Source organism: Pteronotus mesoamericanus, unplaced genomic scaffold (genome assembly GCF_021234165.1).
Source record: "Pteronotus mesoamericanus isolate MK-2021 breed Mesoamerican mustached bat unplaced genomic scaffold, CSHL_Meso_final contig_130, whole genome shotgun sequence".
In the NCBI taxonomy this organism is placed as follows: Eukaryota; Metazoa; Chordata; class Mammalia; order Chiroptera; family Mormoopidae; genus Pteronotus; species Pteronotus mesoamericanus.
In genome coordinates, this window is record NW_026555060.1 from 10,507,912 (window position 1) to 10,527,939 (window position 20,028).

At 38.4% G+C, this 20,028-nt stretch overlaps 1 protein-coding gene across 1 annotated transcript in view; it reads right to left on the reverse strand.

Moving 5' to 3' along the window:
• Positions 1-281: 281 nt before the first annotated feature.
• Positions 282-20,028, reverse strand: part of LOC129084162 (armadillo repeat-containing protein 3-like) — a 64,546-nt gene continuing 44,799 nt past the window's right edge. The window contains exons 11-18 of the mRNA XM_054590173.1: positions 19,131-19,267; positions 18,119-18,287; positions 15,325-15,422; positions 14,513-14,608; positions 14,175-14,279; positions 7,603-7,803; positions 5,501-5,663; positions 282-488 (exon numbers count right to left, since the gene is read on the reverse strand). Coding sequence (XP_054446148.1) covers positions 282-488; positions 5,501-5,663; positions 7,603-7,803; positions 14,175-14,279; positions 14,513-14,608; positions 15,325-15,422; positions 18,119-18,287; positions 19,131-19,267 — 1,176 coding nt within the window. The remainder of the gene's footprint in view (positions 489-5,500; positions 5,664-7,602; positions 7,804-14,174; positions 14,280-14,512; positions 14,609-15,324; positions 15,423-18,118; positions 18,288-19,130; positions 19,268-20,028) is intronic.

A 20,028-nucleotide genomic window follows, 5' to 3' on the forward strand; every position in this document is an offset into this window, starting at 1 on the left:
GGAGTCCCAAAGGGCAGAGACGGTCCTTAGGAAACACTGGGGAGGATTGGCTTTGACAATAATAAGCTTTTCACAGGGGACAGTAAGCATATTATGGTCTAATCAGACTAAACTTTGCCAAAGCCTGAATTCAGAAGCACAACTAGGTCTATCCAAGCTTCCTCATTTGTACACAGAGAAAAGCTGTCTAATACTTTTATTTAAAGAAACAATGGGTGAACTTCGTAGAAAGTGTATAGAATAAGTTTCTTGTTTGTGCCCTTTTGTGTGTTTTGATCATTTTAGAGAAATCTATAAAGATCTGCTTCTTTACTTTTTAACTTCATCAATCCACCTGGATGGAACATGAGGTCAACAATGAATACTTCAGGGCGGAGACCCCCAATCACTCCCTTTTGAGATTCATTAATCAGCCTAACTTCATTCCACGCTCTTCCATACTCCCCTCGAACCAAAGAGCAGCCGATGCCAATTTTATCAGCCAGAGCCTGTGGGTTGAAAATCCAAGATCAATCAAGAGTGAAGAGGGAGAGGGGTGGGGGGAAATCCTTAGTTTTAAGACCCACCTTGGTTAAAGGTGAAATATAAAACTCTTGCAAAGAAGTGCTTAGATAAGAAGCTGAAAAAATGTGGCATATTGTGATAGGAGCCGATAAAATGTGATGGGTTTCCTTGTTCCTGAAGATCCTGTAGATTTAAAATCTCTGTGTAGGTGCTGCTGGGAAGTGACATTTTTCAGGCAGTTCTACTTCATTATATCAGCACAGGACTGATAATGTCATTGGAGAAAAGCTATTCCATGGGCCTTCACCACTAGTGCATCTATCAGTCTTTCCACGCACCTAGGCTGCTCTTTGGGTGTGATACACAGTGAGATTGGAGGGACCAAATGGGTGGGGACCTATTTCTAGCCAATTTATTCTGTGTGATGTATATAGACAGACGCTGTAGAGCAGGAATGAAATTGTGAGCAATTGGTCCTTGGGCTGCCTGCTGCCACCTTCTCATGGGTTGCTTATGTTATTAGGGAGTTGTTGCCTCAATTTGACCTGATGCTGAGGTTATTTATTTTTTTTAAGTAGCCTTAAAATAACCTGGAAACTTCTTAGTCACATTATAGTGGATAAGAGAGCAGGCCCAGAATGCCTGGGTTTGAATTTCAGCTCAGCCACTTGATAGTTGTTGTCACCTTATGCAAATAAGTTGGCCTCTGTGTGCTTCCATTTCTTCATCTGTGAAATGAGGAAAACAGCAGTCTACCCACCCTCCTCACTGGGGGTTTATAAACATGAAGTGAATTAATACGTGTCAAGTACTAGAGCTGTGGATGCTGGCACTGAGTGAGCACTCAACACATGTTCCTGGTACTAAAAGGCAGGAATTGTGTTGTTTCAATAATCTCTATATTGATGTATTAATGTAATATATCTGAATGTATAACACTCTGTGATATTGTGATTTCTAATAAGAAATATATTTTGGTCTTTATCAGGGTTTCTGGCCTCTTAAAATCCTTAAAATTTCCTAAGTGATGAGAGCCATAAAGGTGTCTTTTGTTATGCTAATGTGATTTTGGACCTCACTTGAGGCTGGGGCTGGTTGACTGGAGAATCAACGACTTGATTAGAAGTTTGGAACTTTCAGTCCTACTCCCTCCCACTGCCTCTGTGGAGAGAGGAGGGGCTGAAAGTTTGATCAATCAATGGCCGGTGTCTATGTAATGAGCCTCCACAGAAATCCGAAAGGACAGGGTTCAAGAGCTCCTGGGTTGGTGAACAGGTAAAGATTTGGGGTAGTGGCCTCCTAGGGAGAGCATGGATGTTCCACACCCCTTCCCCATATCTTTACCTATACTCATCTCTCCACCTGGCTGTTGCTAAGTTACATTCTTTTATAGTAAAATGGTAATCTGGTAGGTACAATGTTTCCCTCAGTTCTGCAAGCAGCTTTTGCAAATTAATCCAACCCAAGGGTTGTTGGAACCTCCAATCTACAGCTGGTCATTCAGAAGCACAAGTGATAACCTAGGTTTGTGACTGGCATCTGAAGATTGAGCCCCTGCAGAGCCTAATGCTATCTCTGAGTAGATAGCGTCAGAATTGAATTGAATTGTAGAAACCCAACTTTTGTTGGAAAATGGCTTTGATGTGTGGAACACCTTCCCTCCTATGTTGGTATTAGTACTAGAATCCTTTAACATTCATAATCTAGGGGGGTAGAGAGAAAAAAAATAAACATACAGGGGTTTGCAAAAGTAGGCTTACAGTTGTTTGCATGGAAAATAATACAACAATTAATTAATAATAATACAAGAAGAAACTCTGTGTTTTGTGTACTCACAACTATAAACCTACTTTTGCCCACCCCTGTATAATTATCTCTTCGAAAATAACTTTTCCGAAATAACTGATCTCTTACTCCATGCCAAGGCACATTAAATAATCAAAACTACCTTGTGAAAGAAATACTATTGCATTTCCTGTTTTTGAAAAAACTGAGGTCAGGTAATTCTCCCAAGGTCATAGTAGGTGGTGACCTAATGTGAGAGCCAGGGACTCTGTCTCAGGAGTCTGAGTTCTTAACCTTAGAATGATGCTACCTCCTGCTGAGATGAATCTGAAAGTCTCTATTTTCTTTGTGAAGGGAGAAAGTAGGTCACCTGCTTAGAGAAGAGGTGAAGATGGAAAGGCTTAGAAAAAAGGGCAGATGTGGGGCACAGCTGCTGAGGAAGCTAGAAGCCTGTGACTAGGAGCTGGAAAAAGGTGTCCAGGCTACCAGCAAGCCCGCCCACGATGGACACCCTGAATCGGCTGAGACAGTCTTCACTGCCACGTTCTGCAGCCTGAGTGTCATTAGTGGAAAGGACAGGCAATCAGACCGGTGGGCTGGCCAGGCAGAGGGATAAAAAGATTAGGGGCAAAAAGAATGAGGGAAATTAGTGGGCAAATTATAAGGTCTGTGGACAATTCATCTAGGCTGCTAAGGAAGCAAAAAATAAATAAATGAAGCCAAAACAGAGCCAAAAACTGGAAGAAAATGGGAGAGACAATATATGTTAGAGGAGTGAAAGATTTAGAAGGGGTGAAAGGATTAGAGACTTTATCAGTGAGTCAAATTAGTGTTTAGGATTTCATTGGTGGGCAGGCCAGGCCAGGGTCATTAATTGCAAAACTCAGTTGAGGTGCGAGTTTGGCATGACATTATAGACTGAACATTGGTTCCCCCCTAGATTCACATGTTGAAGCCCTACCCCCAATGTGATGGTATTTGGAGGTGGAGCCTTTAGAAGGTAATTAGGTTCAGGTGTGATCATGAGGGTTGAGTTTCCATGATGGCATTAGTGCCCTTATAAGAGGAAGCAGAGACCAGAGCTCGCTCTCTCTATGCCAAATGATTTTACACTAAGAAAACGGCAGATGCAAATCAGGAAGTGAATCCTCATCTGACATTGAATCTCCTGGCATTTTGATCTTGGATTTCTTAGCCTATGGAACTATGAGAAATGAATGTTATTGTTTAAGGCACCTAGTCTATGGTATTTTGTTACAGAAGCCCCAAGCAGACTAATGCGGTGCCTTTGAGATACTTAAGTGTATCTAGCTAATGGGTGAAAAGATACACTAATGTGGAGTCAGGAGAGGTTTGTGGGACAGAGGAAAGCATGTGGAAGCTATAGGCAGTGGGTGGCCTTTAAGGCCACAGGAGAGGATGACCTCACCCTGTGAAGTACATAAAGGGAGAAGAGAAAATAGCCTGTATCAGAGTCTTACAGGCCCCCAACATTTAAGAGAGCTGTGGAAGATAAGAGGTCTCCAAAGGAGACTGAGATGAAGTAGTGAGAAAGGACAAGTGTCAAAGAAACAGAATGATCAATGACAAATTCTTTGACATGTCAAGTAACACAGACAACACATCACTATCATCCTTACTGAGAGGGAGCAAAAGCCAGACTGCAGTGAGTTGAGAAGAAAAATGAGAGGTGTGCCAAGGAGGGTCACAGAGTTGAGATGACTCAGTTCTGACCAGGAATGAGAATGGTCTACAGAGAGAAGCACTATGGTAGGCTTTGATTCAGATAAGCACGGGTTCAGATTCCAGTTGTTCCTCTGGTTGACCTTAGGTAAATTTCTTCTGCAAATATCTGTTTTCTTATCTCCAAAACAAGGAGTCATTTCACCTTTGGCATTTTTGAGACTCTTCACAATTATATTTATCAAGTGCCTGGCACATACCTAAAAATGATAGTGGTTATGATAATAGGAGCTATAGTAGTGGTTGTGGATATCATGAGAAAAGAAAATGCATTTACTCTTTAAATATTGTAGATTTAATTTTAGGTTTTAAAGGAGAAATATCTAAGAGAGCAAAAGAGATTAGAGACAAGAGAGAAGAATTGATAGAACAAGAAATCCGAGGAGTGAGGAAAGACTGATATCTGGATTATAAATAGAATTAGCTAAGGACTGTAGGCAAGATACACATGAATGTAATAAGGTTTATAGGTATTTGGAAGAGGATAAGAATTTTATACGGTCTATAGTTTAGAAACCATTTTCTTAACTCCTATTATATTACAGACACTAGATACAATGGAGAAAAACAAAGATCTCTTAAACCTGATCCTTCCCTAGTGCACCTCACTTCAGGGAATAATGCCATTATTACCAGCTGCCCCACCTAGAACTTAGAAATCATTTTGTTCTCCTCCTGTTTTCTCTCACACCAGGCCCACGCAGTCACCAACTCCTTTCAGTTTTATCTCTTAAATCTCCCTCTAAATTCATCCCCTGTTTTACAACCTCTCCATGGCTTCAGTGCAGGTCATCCCTACTTCCTGTTCCAGTGACCTTCCAACTGGTCTTCCTGTCTCTGATCTCGCCCCTGCTCTAATCCATTCCACTTTGTCGCCTGAATGGTCTGTGAAAATAATGTTGCCAATTCATTTCCCCTTCATAACTTTCCATGGCTACTCACATGGTGCTTTATGATCTGGTCTATTAGCCTCATCCAGCCCTTCTTCTTTTTTCATCCAGACAACTATTCTACATTTCCCAATGGCTCATTGACTCATACCTGTTATTTTGCATAAAATGTGAACATTGTTTAGAATACTCTTGCCTTCTTTTCTTACCTGTTGAAATCCTATGTCACTTCTAATATATCATTTTCTCTCCTGAAACTTTCCCTGACATCACCTTAGAACCCACAAGTCTGGCTTAGGTATGCCGTGTATACAGAGACTGCCACTTTATTATCTCTATATTCCCAGACCCTAGAAGACTCCCTGGCCTATAGTTCATGTATAATAAATGTTAAATGAATATGCTTTGAATAGTCTGTGAATACATATGTACCTCTGTGTTTACATATTATACACATACATATATCTCAAATCTCAGTGATAGGAGTAATATCATCCAGTTGACAGCCAACTCACTCTATTATGATAAAGAGAAAACATTTTTACCTAATGACAAATGAGGCAAAACATCTTAAATACCTTGAAAAGCAAAGCTCGATGATAGAAGCTTCCTTTTTTTATCTGTCCAATTGGAACAACATTGGATTTAAGTTGAAATTTTATTTCACTTATATGAAGTTGCCAGTTGAAATTCTGTAGTTTATCTTTTGGAATTTTACCACCCATTTTTTCTGCCACATACCTGTGTCAATTACATTGAGATCAAATCAATCAAGTGTAATATCTCACTTTGGACACTTTGAGTGTAACTATATGTATAATTATATTTATAAAAACTATAGTCTCTCTGATTTTATTTTTTTTTTACTTTTAAAACTGTACTTACTATAACTAGGTTAACATTAGACTTCCTGAATGCAAAATATCATACATAAACTGAAATTCTAACAATTTTATTTAACTCATGGAAAGAAATGAGTGTTAATTTTCCCAATAAGGTACAAATCAGTATCACTGAATTTGTATCAATGGAGTTTTGGGATTTTATCCTATTCTTGAAAAGTACCTGTCAATGTTTCTGTCTGAAATCTAAGGCATTGTACTACTAACATATGGCCCTTTTTAAAAGAAATTTAAACTCAGAGACAAGACAAACACATAGAAATTTTCCCATTAGATTTCCAAACATTTTTAAGTTTGATAATGTTTTTCTTTTAAATTTAATTATGTTTTAAATTTAGTGAGAGACATAACATTTATGTAATGTTGAAGTTAGAGAAGAGAGGAAGAAACAAAAAAGAAAAATCAGAAGCAGGTGAGGAGGCAAGATGGCTGTGGTACACTTCGCCTGCAGATTTCTCCTAATTGTAGGCTCTCCCTGAAGAAATCAGTAAATGCACCTGCAAAAATCCTCTGTAGACTAAGCCTACTGCATCCTAGAGTAAAGGCAGAATTGCATATTTTAAAGCAAGAATTTCTCCTTGTTGTATGTGGAATAGAGCAAAAAACAATGGTGAAAAAAAGAGAATGAGCTGAGGAGAAATCTACTGACCTGACCCACAGTCTATTGGCCAGGTGTGCTAGAAGGAAGGCTGGCAACTGAAAGCATGGGGGCAAATCTGTGTCTCTATCTTTCTGTAGGCTCAGGTTAAAGAACAATTATTTGGGAATGATGAAATGTATTTCTGATAGGAACAGAACATGAGGAAATTTGACAAATGTTGAAATGAACTAAATCAGAGTTCTGCTTAAGTCATAACTTCTCAAGGACATGAGGAAACCTTTGGTAGCCAAAAATGTTCTCCTCCAGTTCTGCCTGATAAGAAGTCTGGTGGCTGGGCTTTTTGCAGTTGTCACATCCAGGTTTGATGACTGCAGCTCACTTCTGTTTGGAGTAGATCCCATGGAGACCGCAGCTGTTGCACAATCCAGTAGCTCACCTATTGGTTGGTGTCAGTCAAGAAGGCATCCTCCGTTTCTAGTGACTCTTCTTCCCTTATAGCTACCAAGTTAAGTTCTCAGCTTCTCTAGTGGGATCAGATTAAACACTCTGAGCCTGCCCAAGCATTTTAGAATACTCACACTCCCACTTCAGAGCAATGTGAGACATATAAAAATGGGGCATGGTTATTTGTATTAATGAACAACTTGTGAGTTTACAAATAATTCACAATAGAATTTCTTTCAATTGTGAGCACTCCACAATAGAATGGAATGATTTAATTTTCAAACTTTAATTCACAATAGAATTTCTTTCAATTTTGAGCACTCCACATACCCAAGGAATGATTTAATTTTCAAACTTTTGGTTCATTCATGACTTCTTCAGGATCATATTGAAAGATGCTTTTCATGGTTTAGTAGGAGAAAATGACAGGCATTTTTGCCTGTTTTTTAAATTTATTTATTTAAGTAAAGCATAGTTGGCATATACATAGGCATTTTTCTTTAAGCAGTTTTTAACTTCTAGTACTCATTATTGGCAGAAATCTGATCCAAAATAGAAATTGAGAAATTTTTTTCAATTCATTGTGTTTCTGCTTCAGAGTCAGATGTAGGGAGCACTAAAGCTCAATTTTATTATGGTATAGTCTGAAAATTGGCTAAAAATGCAAACCACTAAAATAAAAAAAAACATTTTTCAGGAATTAAAAATGGATATGTGTATATAGACAACTTACTTTGCAAGAGCTTCAACCTGTTCCCTTGTATTTGCTATGGGGTGTATTGATTTGATTACTTCAAACACGTAAACACAGAAATCAGGATCAAACGGACATGACCATTCTTTCTCGGAGCATCCTTCTCCAACCCATTTTGGTACTACTGTAACCTCTTCCTCCTCCTCCAATTTTTCCTCCTCTTTCTTTCCTTTGCCTTTCCTTTAAGAGTAAACAATAGCAATCAAAATAAATAAGCACTCACTGTGCTCTGAGTTAATCTGAAGAACATCCCAGAAAAACAGTGTTTATACCTCAACAACCATACTACATAGTTGTCAAATTTTCCGGGACAATGATACAGTTTTAGAGTTCCTATGCTTTGTAGTAGAAATTAATTTTCAAGAGAACACTACAGGATTGAAATACATCATGAAAAGGATCTATTGGTTTTCTGCACAATTGTGTAGCAAGATGACTGGCCCATCATAAATGTGTAATAAATACTTATGAAATTGGGAAAAAATAGGAAGTCTATGCTGGTTTCATATCATCTCTTGTTTCAGTTGACACTTTCTGAAGGAAGAATTTGTATCACAATTTTTAAGAAAAATTATCCAAAACATAGAAAAAAGCACATCACAACAAAACAGAGGTGGCAGGGATTTCACATTATGCAGGGGCAAAGGCTCACAGAAGTTCATCTAGGGAAGTATACTTAGTTCTTTCTACTATTAAATTTATTTGTTTAAATTTATTTATTAAATAAATTTATTGGTTAATAAAACCATACAGGTTTCAAGTGTACAACTCAGCCAACCATCACCTGAACACTGCACCCTATGGCTATTGCCTGATGTCTCTTCCGTCCCCATTTATCCCCCATCTGCCCACTTGCACCTCCATCCACCCCAGTGAAATGTACTCAGTTCTGTACTTGGGAAAAATGGAATGTACTTAATAAAGATTAAAGATATTGTTTAATTAAAATATTCTATTAATTAAAAATTCCTGACTTAGAGAAGTTATTCTAAGTAACTCAGTTATCATACAGATTTTTGTTTAGTAAAGATGCAAACTATTCCTGTCCAGTGGAAAATGTACTTCCAAAGATTACAGTTTATTACTCTAGAGGATGGTTAATATCCTACAGGATGGTTTTTTTATGTAACTTGGCAATCCTTTTCTAACATTTCTTAATTAAATACCTAGCTTTTCAAATGTTCTTTGAGCCAGTATTGAACATCTTATTGTCTCTAATTAATGAGTTGAACAAAAACAATGACGTGGGTTCTTTTGCAAGGTAATGTGGAATAAGCACACTTTACTTTGTCTCTCCCACTGAATACAGTCATAAAACCTGGGCAGAATATACTCAATAGCTATTTCAAGACTCTCAAAAGCAGTAAGTAGCAGAAAGATCAGAGAAGACATTGAATTACTACTGAACTGTTGGTGAGTTTAACTTTTTTATTTTTCCCTACTATTCTACAAGCTGAACTTAACATAACCCCAAATCTAAAAGCGGGCATCAGCACAGACAGTGAAAGCGCAAGGAGAAGCCTGTTTGAGAAACAGGGAAGAGAGAGAGTGGAGAAAAGCCCTGGTTGTTTTCTCATTTTTCTTCACTCTCTTGTGCTCCAGCCTTGAAGGAATCCTGTGACAATGGTGGCAGTGGTGTCACTGGAGTCCCTAAGAGCCTAAAACTGCCTTATAGTCACTCAGTCCTCCTGCTGTTTGGCTGTAGATATGGATGCAGTCATGGCAAACGTGTGTCAGGGCAGGATAAACAAAGATTTTGGCTTGAGGACTAAGAGGGAAGCCCCCATGAACCAGAAGAGGCAAAGAAGATCAGGGAGAGGAAGAAGCTCAGGAAAGCAACCCTAAAAATTTGTTTATGGCTTTCTAGGCTTACTCCCAAGCTGTGTGTACATGGTTCTGACACAAAAAGGGACCTAGACAGGTTTTGAGGATTGACCTATGGAAGAGGTCATCCTCCAAGTCCCAAACAGGGTACTAGTGGGCATACATGTAGGGCTGATTCAAATGGCACTGCAAAGCCTTTGAAAATGAGACTGACAGTGGAATGACAACTCACAGAACACTGGCTGGAATCTGAAGACCAAAAACACCTGGGTCAATTACCTGGTAAAACACATGCACACACCACAGAACATTCTTCTTAGAATGTATACAAGACCTATAAATAAGAACAGTAGGACTTATAACATACTACAATCTAATTACTCAGCATACAAAAAAAAAAAAAAGGAAAACCTCAACTCATGAGAAAAGACAATCAATAGACATCAATGCCCAGATGATGCAGATGTAAAATGCTGCAATTAGTAACAAATGCTCTTGAAATAAGTAGAGTTAGAATGTCTTAGAAAGAAATGGGGGATATGAAATAGAATTTTGGAGCTGAAAACACAATACCAAAACTTAGAAAAATATAATTTTTTGAATGTATTTAAGAGAATAGAGATAACAGAAGGATCCATAAACTCAAAGATAGATGAATATAAATTATCCAGTCTGAACAACACAAAGAACAAAGATTGAAAAAACAACCGATGGAGTCTCAGGGACTTGTTGTGCAACAAACAGAGATCTAATATTGTTGTCATGAAATTCCCATAAGAAGAGGAGAAAGATGAAGTACAGAAAAAAATGAATCATTAGGATTGAGATGGCTTCCTCAATTTGGTTAAAGAATTTTAGTAAATATCAATAAAATAAACCTGAAGAATTTCACCCCTGACACATCAAAAATAATCAAAACCTAAAGCCGTCTCTGGCTGGTGTGGCTCAGTTGGTTGGAGTGTAGTCCTGGATTGTGGGTTTGGTCCCAGTTGAGGCACATATGGGATACAGCCAATTAATGTTTCTCTTACATCTATGTTTCTCTCCCCATTCCTCTCTCTCTGGAATCAATGAGCATATCCTCAGGTGAGGATTAAAAGAGAAAAAAAAAACCTAAAAGCAAAGCAGATGACATGATTGTCTGTAGAAAATCTTAAGGACTCTACCAAAAAATGAAAAAAGAAAGAAGAAACCTCCAGAACTAACATGTGAGTTTATCAAGATTTCAAGATATAAGAGCAATATACAAAAATCAATTGTGTTTCTATATAGTAACAACAAACATGTGAAAATGAAAAAAGTTTGGAAACACAGTTGGTCTAAGAAAGTTAGATACTTAAGTATAAACTTCACAAAATATGTAAAGAATCTGTCTACTAAATATTAAAAATGCTGTTGAAAGCAATCAAAGAAGACCAAAATAAGTGATAATATGTACTGTGTTCATAGATTTAAAGATGCAACCTACTAATGATGTACTTTCTCCCCAAAATGATCTCTCGGTTTCATGTAGCTTCCTATCAAAATTCAGAGTCTTTTTGTAGACATAAAAAAAAAATCTTGCTCTAAAATTTATATGGGAAAGCACAGGCCCTAGAACAGCTAAGTCAATCTTAACAAAGAAGAATACAGTGGAAAGAATCTCCCTACTCGATGTCAAAGCTTACTCTACAGCTACAGAAATCCAGCCAAAGAGACACTAGTGGAGAGACAGAAACACAGATTAATGCAACAGAACAGAGGACCTAGCATGAGACTCATGAATATGCTCGACTGGTTTTTGACAAAGGTACCAAAGCAGTTCAATGGAAGAAGTGTAGCCTTTTCAACAGTGGTGCTGAAGGAATTAGACACAAAAGATTCTGGTGGTGATAGAACTGTTCATTATCTTAATTGTAGTCATAGACACATGAATTTACAGATGTGATAAAACTATATAGAACTAAATACACACACATGTTGGAAGTAAAACTGGGGGAGCCTTAATAAAATCATTGGATTGTATGAATCTAAGATACAAGGTAATATAAAATCTCTAAGCAAAAATTAATATTTCCCAGCTGTATCATCTTAACCCTTTCCTTTTTCTGTAAAAGAGACAAACTGAACATGTTCACATACATAGTAAGATTTTTATAAATTAGGAACCAATACTACTAGGATGGTCAATTAGAATTGTAGAAAGTATAGAAAGGTTTAACTGCTTTCTAAAATTACAGGAATTATAAAATTATAAGTTTTTTAAGATTGGAAAACTCGATTCTGTGATTACTTAGAGCCACCTGTAAAACAAAGAGCTATATTTCCCACTGACTGTGCTGCGTGAAGTAAGAAAAATAATTTGGCGTATAGAAGATGCTATCCAATACACCAGCTAAGCTCACCGAGGAGGACCATCTTATTGAGTGATTAAAAATAGCAAGTGAAATAGAGACAGACTCATAGATGGAGAGCAGACTGACAGCTTGGGGGTGATTGAGGATGGTGGAGGGATCAAGCAATAAAAAAGAACTCATGGACACACACAACAGTGTGGTGATTGCTGGGTGGGTGAAGGTAGAAGAGTGTATGGGGGCATAAATAGTAATGGGAAAAAACACAATAAAAATGAACTATTAATAATTAAAAAGTAGATAATTTACTGGAACACCTAAATGGTACTGTTCTGCTGTTATAAATAGAAGTATTTCATTTGAACTTCTTTCCCATGAAGGCTGCCAATTTGTATTAATAAGGGCTTCGATGCTCACGTGAATTTCATTTCTAGACATGGAAACAAGCACTTGGACATTATAAAATTAACTCTTATAAAATTAATCCTCAGAAAGAACATCAATCATGATTAAAGATAGCAGAACTACCTTTCTTGCAGGAACATTAGCAAAGCTGCCTCAGAAAGCAGATTACTGTGTGGATCCAAAACAATAAGAATATTTTCTATTTTCATAGGGGAATGAGGACGTAGGTAGGTAAGTAGAGAGAGAGATTTGTCTGGCCCCAAATTGTGTACTGACATTTTCAAAGTTTAATCACTTGCTCCTTTTTGATATCATTAACAAATTGAATGTAGAAACTATAGGACAAAGCTGGAGGGAGAAATTTAAGTACTAAATCCAACCCACTGGAGTTTTAATTTAGGTAGGAAGATTTTGGTGCATCAAAAATAATCACAATGCCAAATTCCATTCAATGAATTCCGCTTGAATGATAAAAATAAGAAATTCAGGGAGTTCGATGTCAAATGAAACCTATTCCATTCAGTGTCCTATTTCCATCCCATCTGTTCCAACAGAATGACAAGGAGTATTGTATCAAAATAAGATATGATTTATTCTGTGCTGAGGAGGATACATGTTATGCGCATGCACGTGCATGTGTATGTGGGTGGCATGTAGTTTATTTTGTTTGTTGTCTGGTTTTCCCCTAGGATATAAGTTCTATAAAGGGGGAAGCTTTTGTTCACTGCTATGTTTCCCACATTAGAACAATTCCTGGAACCTAGTAGATGCTTAGTTTTTACTTTTTCCATTTTACTGATGAGGGAACTCAGGCAAGGAGAAGACAACTTATTTGCTCCAGACGCATAATTTATAAGCACGGGCCTTGTCAAAAATAACCATTTCTTGGAAAAAGTTCAGATTTCTATCTTGAACAATGTGAATGCCTACATATGCCAACTAAGCAATGTGTTAAATCTTGATGATGAAAAGGGAAATTACTCAAATCAGAACATGTTTTTGTCCTCAAGGAATTCTCTGTCCAGTAGGGGAGAAGCAGAGAGGCTGCATGAAGGGGAGAAGGGGAGGGAGGGCAAACAGGGTTGGAACAACAGCAGCAGATTAGAAGCAGAGACCCTTATAATGAGCGACAGAGATTGACAGTAGAAAATAAAGTCAGAAATTGAAAATAAACCGCTGCTCACACCCTTACGGACCTTTGGGGCAGTCTTAATTTAGAAGGTCTAAGCTCGATATCAGTGCCAAATAGAATGCAATACCACAGTGGTTCTGAGGGGCTTAAGTTGACAATAGTTAAAGGGTCATGGAGTGTGGCAGAAGGTCCAGATGAACTTTTGAAGAGGCTGGGAGAGTGCTCACAAGAGGAATAATATACTTGAAAACAAGGTAAACAAGTAGAAAGTATGTTTTAAATTTGCTAGGCTTAAAAGGCACAAAACTATATTATAAATGTTTCATCCAAATAAGAAGTTGATCCTGTTTCACTTGTCGCCCTCTTGCAGCTACCTGAACCTGAAGGGTCGGAGGTTTCAGTGAGCGAGATGGGATGGGCGTGGATGCAGAAAGTGGGGAGAGAGAGGACCGCACTCCAGCCCACGCAGCTCAGCACCTGCGCAGGCAGCTGCTGCAGGAGAGCAGAGAGTCCATTTTAAGTTGATTACTACACAAGGCTGGACTTTTCAATAGCTGATTAGAGACTGTTTCCATTATCATTTTTTAATTAAAGTGACTGTTAGACTTTATATCATCAAAGTGACCTGAGTTCACACCCAGAGGCAGCTCTCACCCTCTGGGTAAGATTCAGAGACAGCAAGAGACAAAACTAATGTTAATTTTAATTACATTTCATGAGTCTTGCTTAGTTCAACATACTGATTCCATAAGAAAAGCTTCCCACTTAAAAGCCACCCCTCCCTTTCACCAGCTTTGTTGGGTAATTAAAACTTGACCTATGACAGTTATAAGAAGAATAAATACCACATTTCTTACCTTGATCCTTTTTCTTTAGTGGCACTTTTGCCAACAGCAGTGTTTCGTCCAGAAGTAGGCTCTGATTTCTCTTCTGTGGGAGATCCAAATCGAGCACTATTTTTCCTTGTCATTTGAAAAGAACCACAACCAATTTCAATCACAAGGAAAATAACAATCCATTCGCAAGGCATTTAATACTTTGTAAGGCATTTTCACTTTTTTATATGCTTTGATTCCTAATTATATTACTATAAGAAGGATCTAAGAATGGTCACCAAAATCTAAAATCTAAATTTCTTTGACCCCCAAATTGAGAGGAAAATTATTTGAGTATAGATGAAAGATCATTTTCTTACCTAGTCTTTTCTTCACTTGTTCTCCTTAAAGAAGATGAAGCAATGTGCCCATAACCAATGTCTGAGGATTTATCTTCTGTAGATGGAGGTGGAGAACTATAATTTTACATATATGAAATTATGAACAAATTAAAATAATTTACTCATCAATATTGGCTTTGTCCTACAAAACAGTTTTTTTTTCTGAAAATCATATTTAGAGCTGATTTTAACAGTGACTTATTAATTTAAAAGCATAAAGAGAGGTTATGATAAGACAAGAAATATTATAAAGCTTTCAGTGAGCTAGAATAAGAAATAGTTTTATAAAATGTGTCACATAAAATGTATTATATAAATATATAAATCTATGTGACCATTTATAGAATGTTGAAGCTTTAGTTTTTTAGCTCTATTTACTCTTTATTATATATGTAAAAAATACAAAAACAAAAAACATTGTGCAGTGGTTGGATGCCTGCATACAGTCCTGGAAAGCTGTAAATATAATTCATCTTGGTTTGCTCTTATCTGTTTATACTTTCTTCAATTACTTTAGGTTACCAGAAGAGTAAGAAACCATGGCTGCTGAAATACATCTGGAATCGACTAGAACATGGAGTCAAAGGGAAAAACCATGGTGGTGCTTATTCCATGGACTTTACTACGTCAAGCTACATGTTTATGGATCAGGGTTTATTTTCACAGTGGTGCTTGATACACAGGGGAAAGGAAAGGTACTATTCTGGGAATCTTTACATGTTCACATGATAACGGATAAATTTAAAAAAAAAGTGTGTTTCTTTGCATCCCTCCTTCCCCCAAAGACTCACACATCAGATTTACTGTTAACTAAGAGTATAGTACGTAGATCACTTGCTTCTTCTAGGAAGAGATCCTTCAAAGGCTGAAATCTGGTGCCAGGATTTATCTGCAGATAATTTAAAGATTGAAAAGTAATATTTGCCTGTGTTATATGTTTTAATATGAATGCTGACAGAATATGTTCTCAACTGTTTGATGTGTCTAATTTCATATACACAATTAAAAATAAGAACCTGGAGCTTGTGGACATCTTGCCTTTGGGGCAGGATATATACCTCTCCAGTTCCCTACAATCTCTATTGCTTTATTCTCAGCTGTTTCGCACCATAATTATCAGCTTGGCCCCTGAAAATATTTGAGTTTATCAATCTATATACATTAGGGAGAACTTATGGTCTATAAGAGTAACTAATTACTAAACAGATTATAAAAAATGTAGTGAGGTTATCTGAAAATAGACTAGACAAAGCTTTACACTGGCAACTTCATTAGCCTGGTGAAGAAGGTTATACCTTCTGAGGTCTTTTTCCAACAATATTATAGTTAGAGTTCTCTCATCCAAGATCTTGTCACGATCCTTTTAAACTAAAATGGTCCCCCTAGCCAGTGTGGCTCAGTTGTTTGGGCATCATCCCATAAACCGGAAGGTCACAGGTTGGATTCTGGTCAGGGCACATGCCTGGGCTGAGGATTTGGTCTCCAGGTGGGATGCATCAGTGTTTCTCTCTTGCATCTGTTTCTCTCTCTCATCAGTGTTTCCCTCCCACTCTCTCTCCCTCCCTTCCCCACTCTCTAAAAAAATCAATAAACATGTCTTCGTGTGAGGATAAAAAAAATAAGATAAAAAATAAGCTATGATAAAAAAATAATAAAATAGAAAGACAATCATGTCATTCTTCTGCCCAAAACCTGCCAAGGTTTCCTGCTACATTCAGAGCAAAGGGCAAAATCCTTCTGACGGTCTATAAGACTTGCATGATCTTTCTTTACCTCTCTGATTTAGTCTCCACTATTCTGCCCCTTGGTTCAGTTGCCTCTAGCTACACCGACTTTGCTGTTTCTTAAATATGCCAAGCCTATTTACATCATGTGGCTTCTGCACTAGTTTCCTCTGCTTAGAAAACTCTTCCCCTAGATATCTCCATGGCTGAGGCCCACACCTTCTGCAAGTATTTGCTCAGGTATTACTGTTCAGTAAGGTCTCTCTGATCACAATTTTAAAAATGGCAACCATCAGCCTCCATACTCCTCAGCACTGCAGAGCCCCCTTATCCTGCCCCTGCTCACCTTTCCTCTCCTCTGTTGCTCTTATTTCAATACGTGATGTAATTTATTTAGTTGTGATATTTATTGCCATGGGAGTAGAGATCATTGTCTCTTCTGTTCATTGACATATTCAAAGCCTATGGTACTAGAAACCTAATATTTACTGAATGAATGAATCAGAGAATTCTCCTTTATAAGTATATGGTCTCCTTAATTTTTAAAAAAGCTCCTGGACAAATACATTTCACTGCCATTTTCTGATCCATGACAACATATGTATGATGTGTTCAGTGTTGGTTTCTCTGCTCTTTCTCCTCATTTTTCTTAAAGCATTTTTGTACTAATGTTGTGCCAGGTTTTTAAAAATTACTCATTAATGAGATGCGCTCTCTAGGAGCAGTGATTGCTCAGGGGTCTGCATGCACATGCCTTATGGGGATCCGTGCCTAGGCTAGGATGGTGATGGCGGCAGGGGGAGCAGGAGGAAGGAGTAAAGATTTAGGCTGGCTGTTTTTCATTACCCAAATATCTCTGATTCTGTTACCATGAGAGAGTGTTTCCTGCAAATACGGCTTAGCTATGGGACTCTTTTTTTTTTGTAGCTCTGTCTCCTTTGCTCTTTTGAACCAAATTGCACTAAGGGTTTCTGCTGCCAGCCGTGCTCCTGAGGCCCTGCACCTGCCTGCTCCTGAGGCCCTGCACCTGCCTGCAAGTTTCACTTTTGTGCTTCTGAGTTCTCCTAGCACCTCAGGAAATACATATATAGAGACGGTGTTTTCTGAGATCTGCCACCACTAACTCTTGTGTGCTTTTTCTTTTTTTTTCCCTTCATATTCTTTTCCAGCACCTTCTGCCTGATCTCAGGCACTTTTAGCAACTCTTAAATTTTTTTGAAGTCTATGTGTATCATATATGTTTCCTAGTTTTGCCTAAAATGGTATTTGTGGCTTTTTAAGTTTTGCCCACTCTTACTGCTTTTAGTTTCCAAATGAAGTAGAAAATGCTGGCTTAAGCAGCAATGTCAAAAAGTCCTCCAGATTCTAATTCTTAGCTTCCCATTTCTCTCAACATTAACGCTGAATTGCACTATATGTTGTTTTAAAAAATCATAATCAGAAATGCAGTAAAGTAAAACAATATTCTTCTACAATGTATTTTTAAATCCAGTATTACAATTTGATAAATTTCAATTAGATTAGAATTTTAAAATGAAAAACTTATACTTCTGTCCTATCACTAACACTGAGCCCTGGAAGTAACAGAACTCCAAACTGAAATGCTGTTTCTTTCATATCTTCTCTGAAACTTGAACTAGCTCAGCAAGCTGATTTAAGTAAAAATAATCAGATTCAGTTAAAAGTATATACAAAGGTGAAATCTTACAGCCAAAATTAAGGATGAAATTCTGATTCCCAAGTTTCTGTCTATAAAAATATAAATTGTTAGGCAGTTATAAAATTTCAGTGTAAAAGCATCATGATTAAAGAAGAAATTATTATCACACATAGTGAAATATTAATTAGTGCTCCCACTTACCCGACCATAATCATAGAATCCGTCAGTAATTATGTCACCTGATGACAAGTAGCCAGTTCGGCTGTATTTCAGAGGCAGGTTGTAGTTGAGCAATTTCTTACAAGCTACCTCACTGAATTTATTTTTTCGACTTACTGACAGATTAATTTCTTCAAGGATATCTAAAGCCCTGTCAATAAAAGCAAAAGGCATTATTTGTTTCATATAAGCAATCCAACATCAAGTACTCATCCATCATCAACCTAGTTAAGTTCCTGAATGAGACGGAATAGTTAAAGTCCTCCCACCCTTGATAAAGTAATACTGACAGAGTTAGGAAGGCAAATCACTCCTGAGAACACATATGCCTTGTAGTAACTCATATTCAAAGAGTTAAAAAGGACATGTTTAGAAAAAAGTCTCTTCATTTAAAGCAAAATTAGTACAGAACTCCAACTTTTGCAACTAAGCCAGTGATGAACACAAAGAATAAAAATGTTAGAAAAAGGGTGAACCTGTCTAAAACCTAAAAACTGTATTTGCTGATATGCTAAAGGCAACGAACTCATCTGCTATTGATAAGAAGAACTGATCTAGCGAGGTTAGCTCAATGAGGAATTCTGATGAAGAGATTTGGGTTGGGGAGGGTGAAAAATGGAGATGGTTGTCAGGGCTCACCCGTTTTATTGTAGCTTTGAAAGTTGAGAGCCAAACAGGATTGTGTTACAACAGTTGAGAAAAATGAAAGAGAAGCATTTCTCAAGATGAAAAGGTGAAAAAGGAACTGTTGAAGATGATTTTGTAAAGGTGATGAGGGAGATCTCAAGGTGAGGAGGATGAAGGAAGGGCCCGCCTTCCACCAGGCAGTCCCTTCAGAGGTAAGGCTCTCGCTGTGACAGGCAGCGCCCTTGAGCATTCCGCAGACCTGAGAAGGGGAGCATAGACGCTGCTTGACCTTCCTTGGGCCTGAAAAGTGTGTTTCTCCATCTCCGGCTCTTCATCGGAGCCAGAAACTTGAGACAGCTCCACTCACCCGAACCTGCACAGCTCCGCGGCCGTCAGCTCGTCGCTGGCGCAGACCATCACAGCCCAGCTGGCGTGCCTTCGGACCTCGTCATTCTTGGAGCGCAGGAGCTCTATGAGGGGCTCCAGTGCACCCGAGTTTCTTAACTAAAAGTAGAAACCAACACTTTATGCATTAGGAGTCCTGTATATAAGCAGTATATCTGTTAAAAAAAAAATCTCATTATTCGATCGTTTTAAAGGTTGTAAAGGTTTAAAGCTATGTTAAAACATTTTAGGATGTGTCCATATTGAGATTTATTAAATTCAGGAGGGAAAAAAGTCAATCACAAACCCCTACATACCGAAGCCCAATTTTCTGCTCAAAGTCGGGAAGCAGCCGCACTGAGGTAACTCAGGGAGCTCATGGTGACTCCGCACAGGGCAGGACTGGGGAGAGAGCCACCTTCTCACTGCCCCCGGGGGGATGCCCTGCCGTTATGCACGGGGCTCCTCAACACTGAGCGCCCATTTGGCCCTGAGGCGGACAGAAGAATGGTTCTCCCAAGATGCCCTTGTTCCTGGGAGAGATTCTGCCAATGCGATGGAGTTAAGGAGTTGAGATGGGACGACTGTCCAGGGTTACCGGGCGGACCCCGTGTAATCGTAAGGGTGGGTACTTACAAGAGGGAGACGAGAGTGCCAGGGGCAGGACGAGGAGACGCATGGAAGCAGAGGTTGGAGGGTTGGAGGAAGGGGCCACCGCCGAGGCACGCCGGTGCCGGTAAAGCTAAAACGGGCCGGAACTGGGTTTCCCCCTGCAGTCTCCGGCACCTTGATTTTAGCCCATTTTCAGATTTCTGCCCTCCCAAACTGTGAGACAGTGGCTCTGTATTGTTTTAAGGCACAAAGCTGTGGCCCTCTGTGAT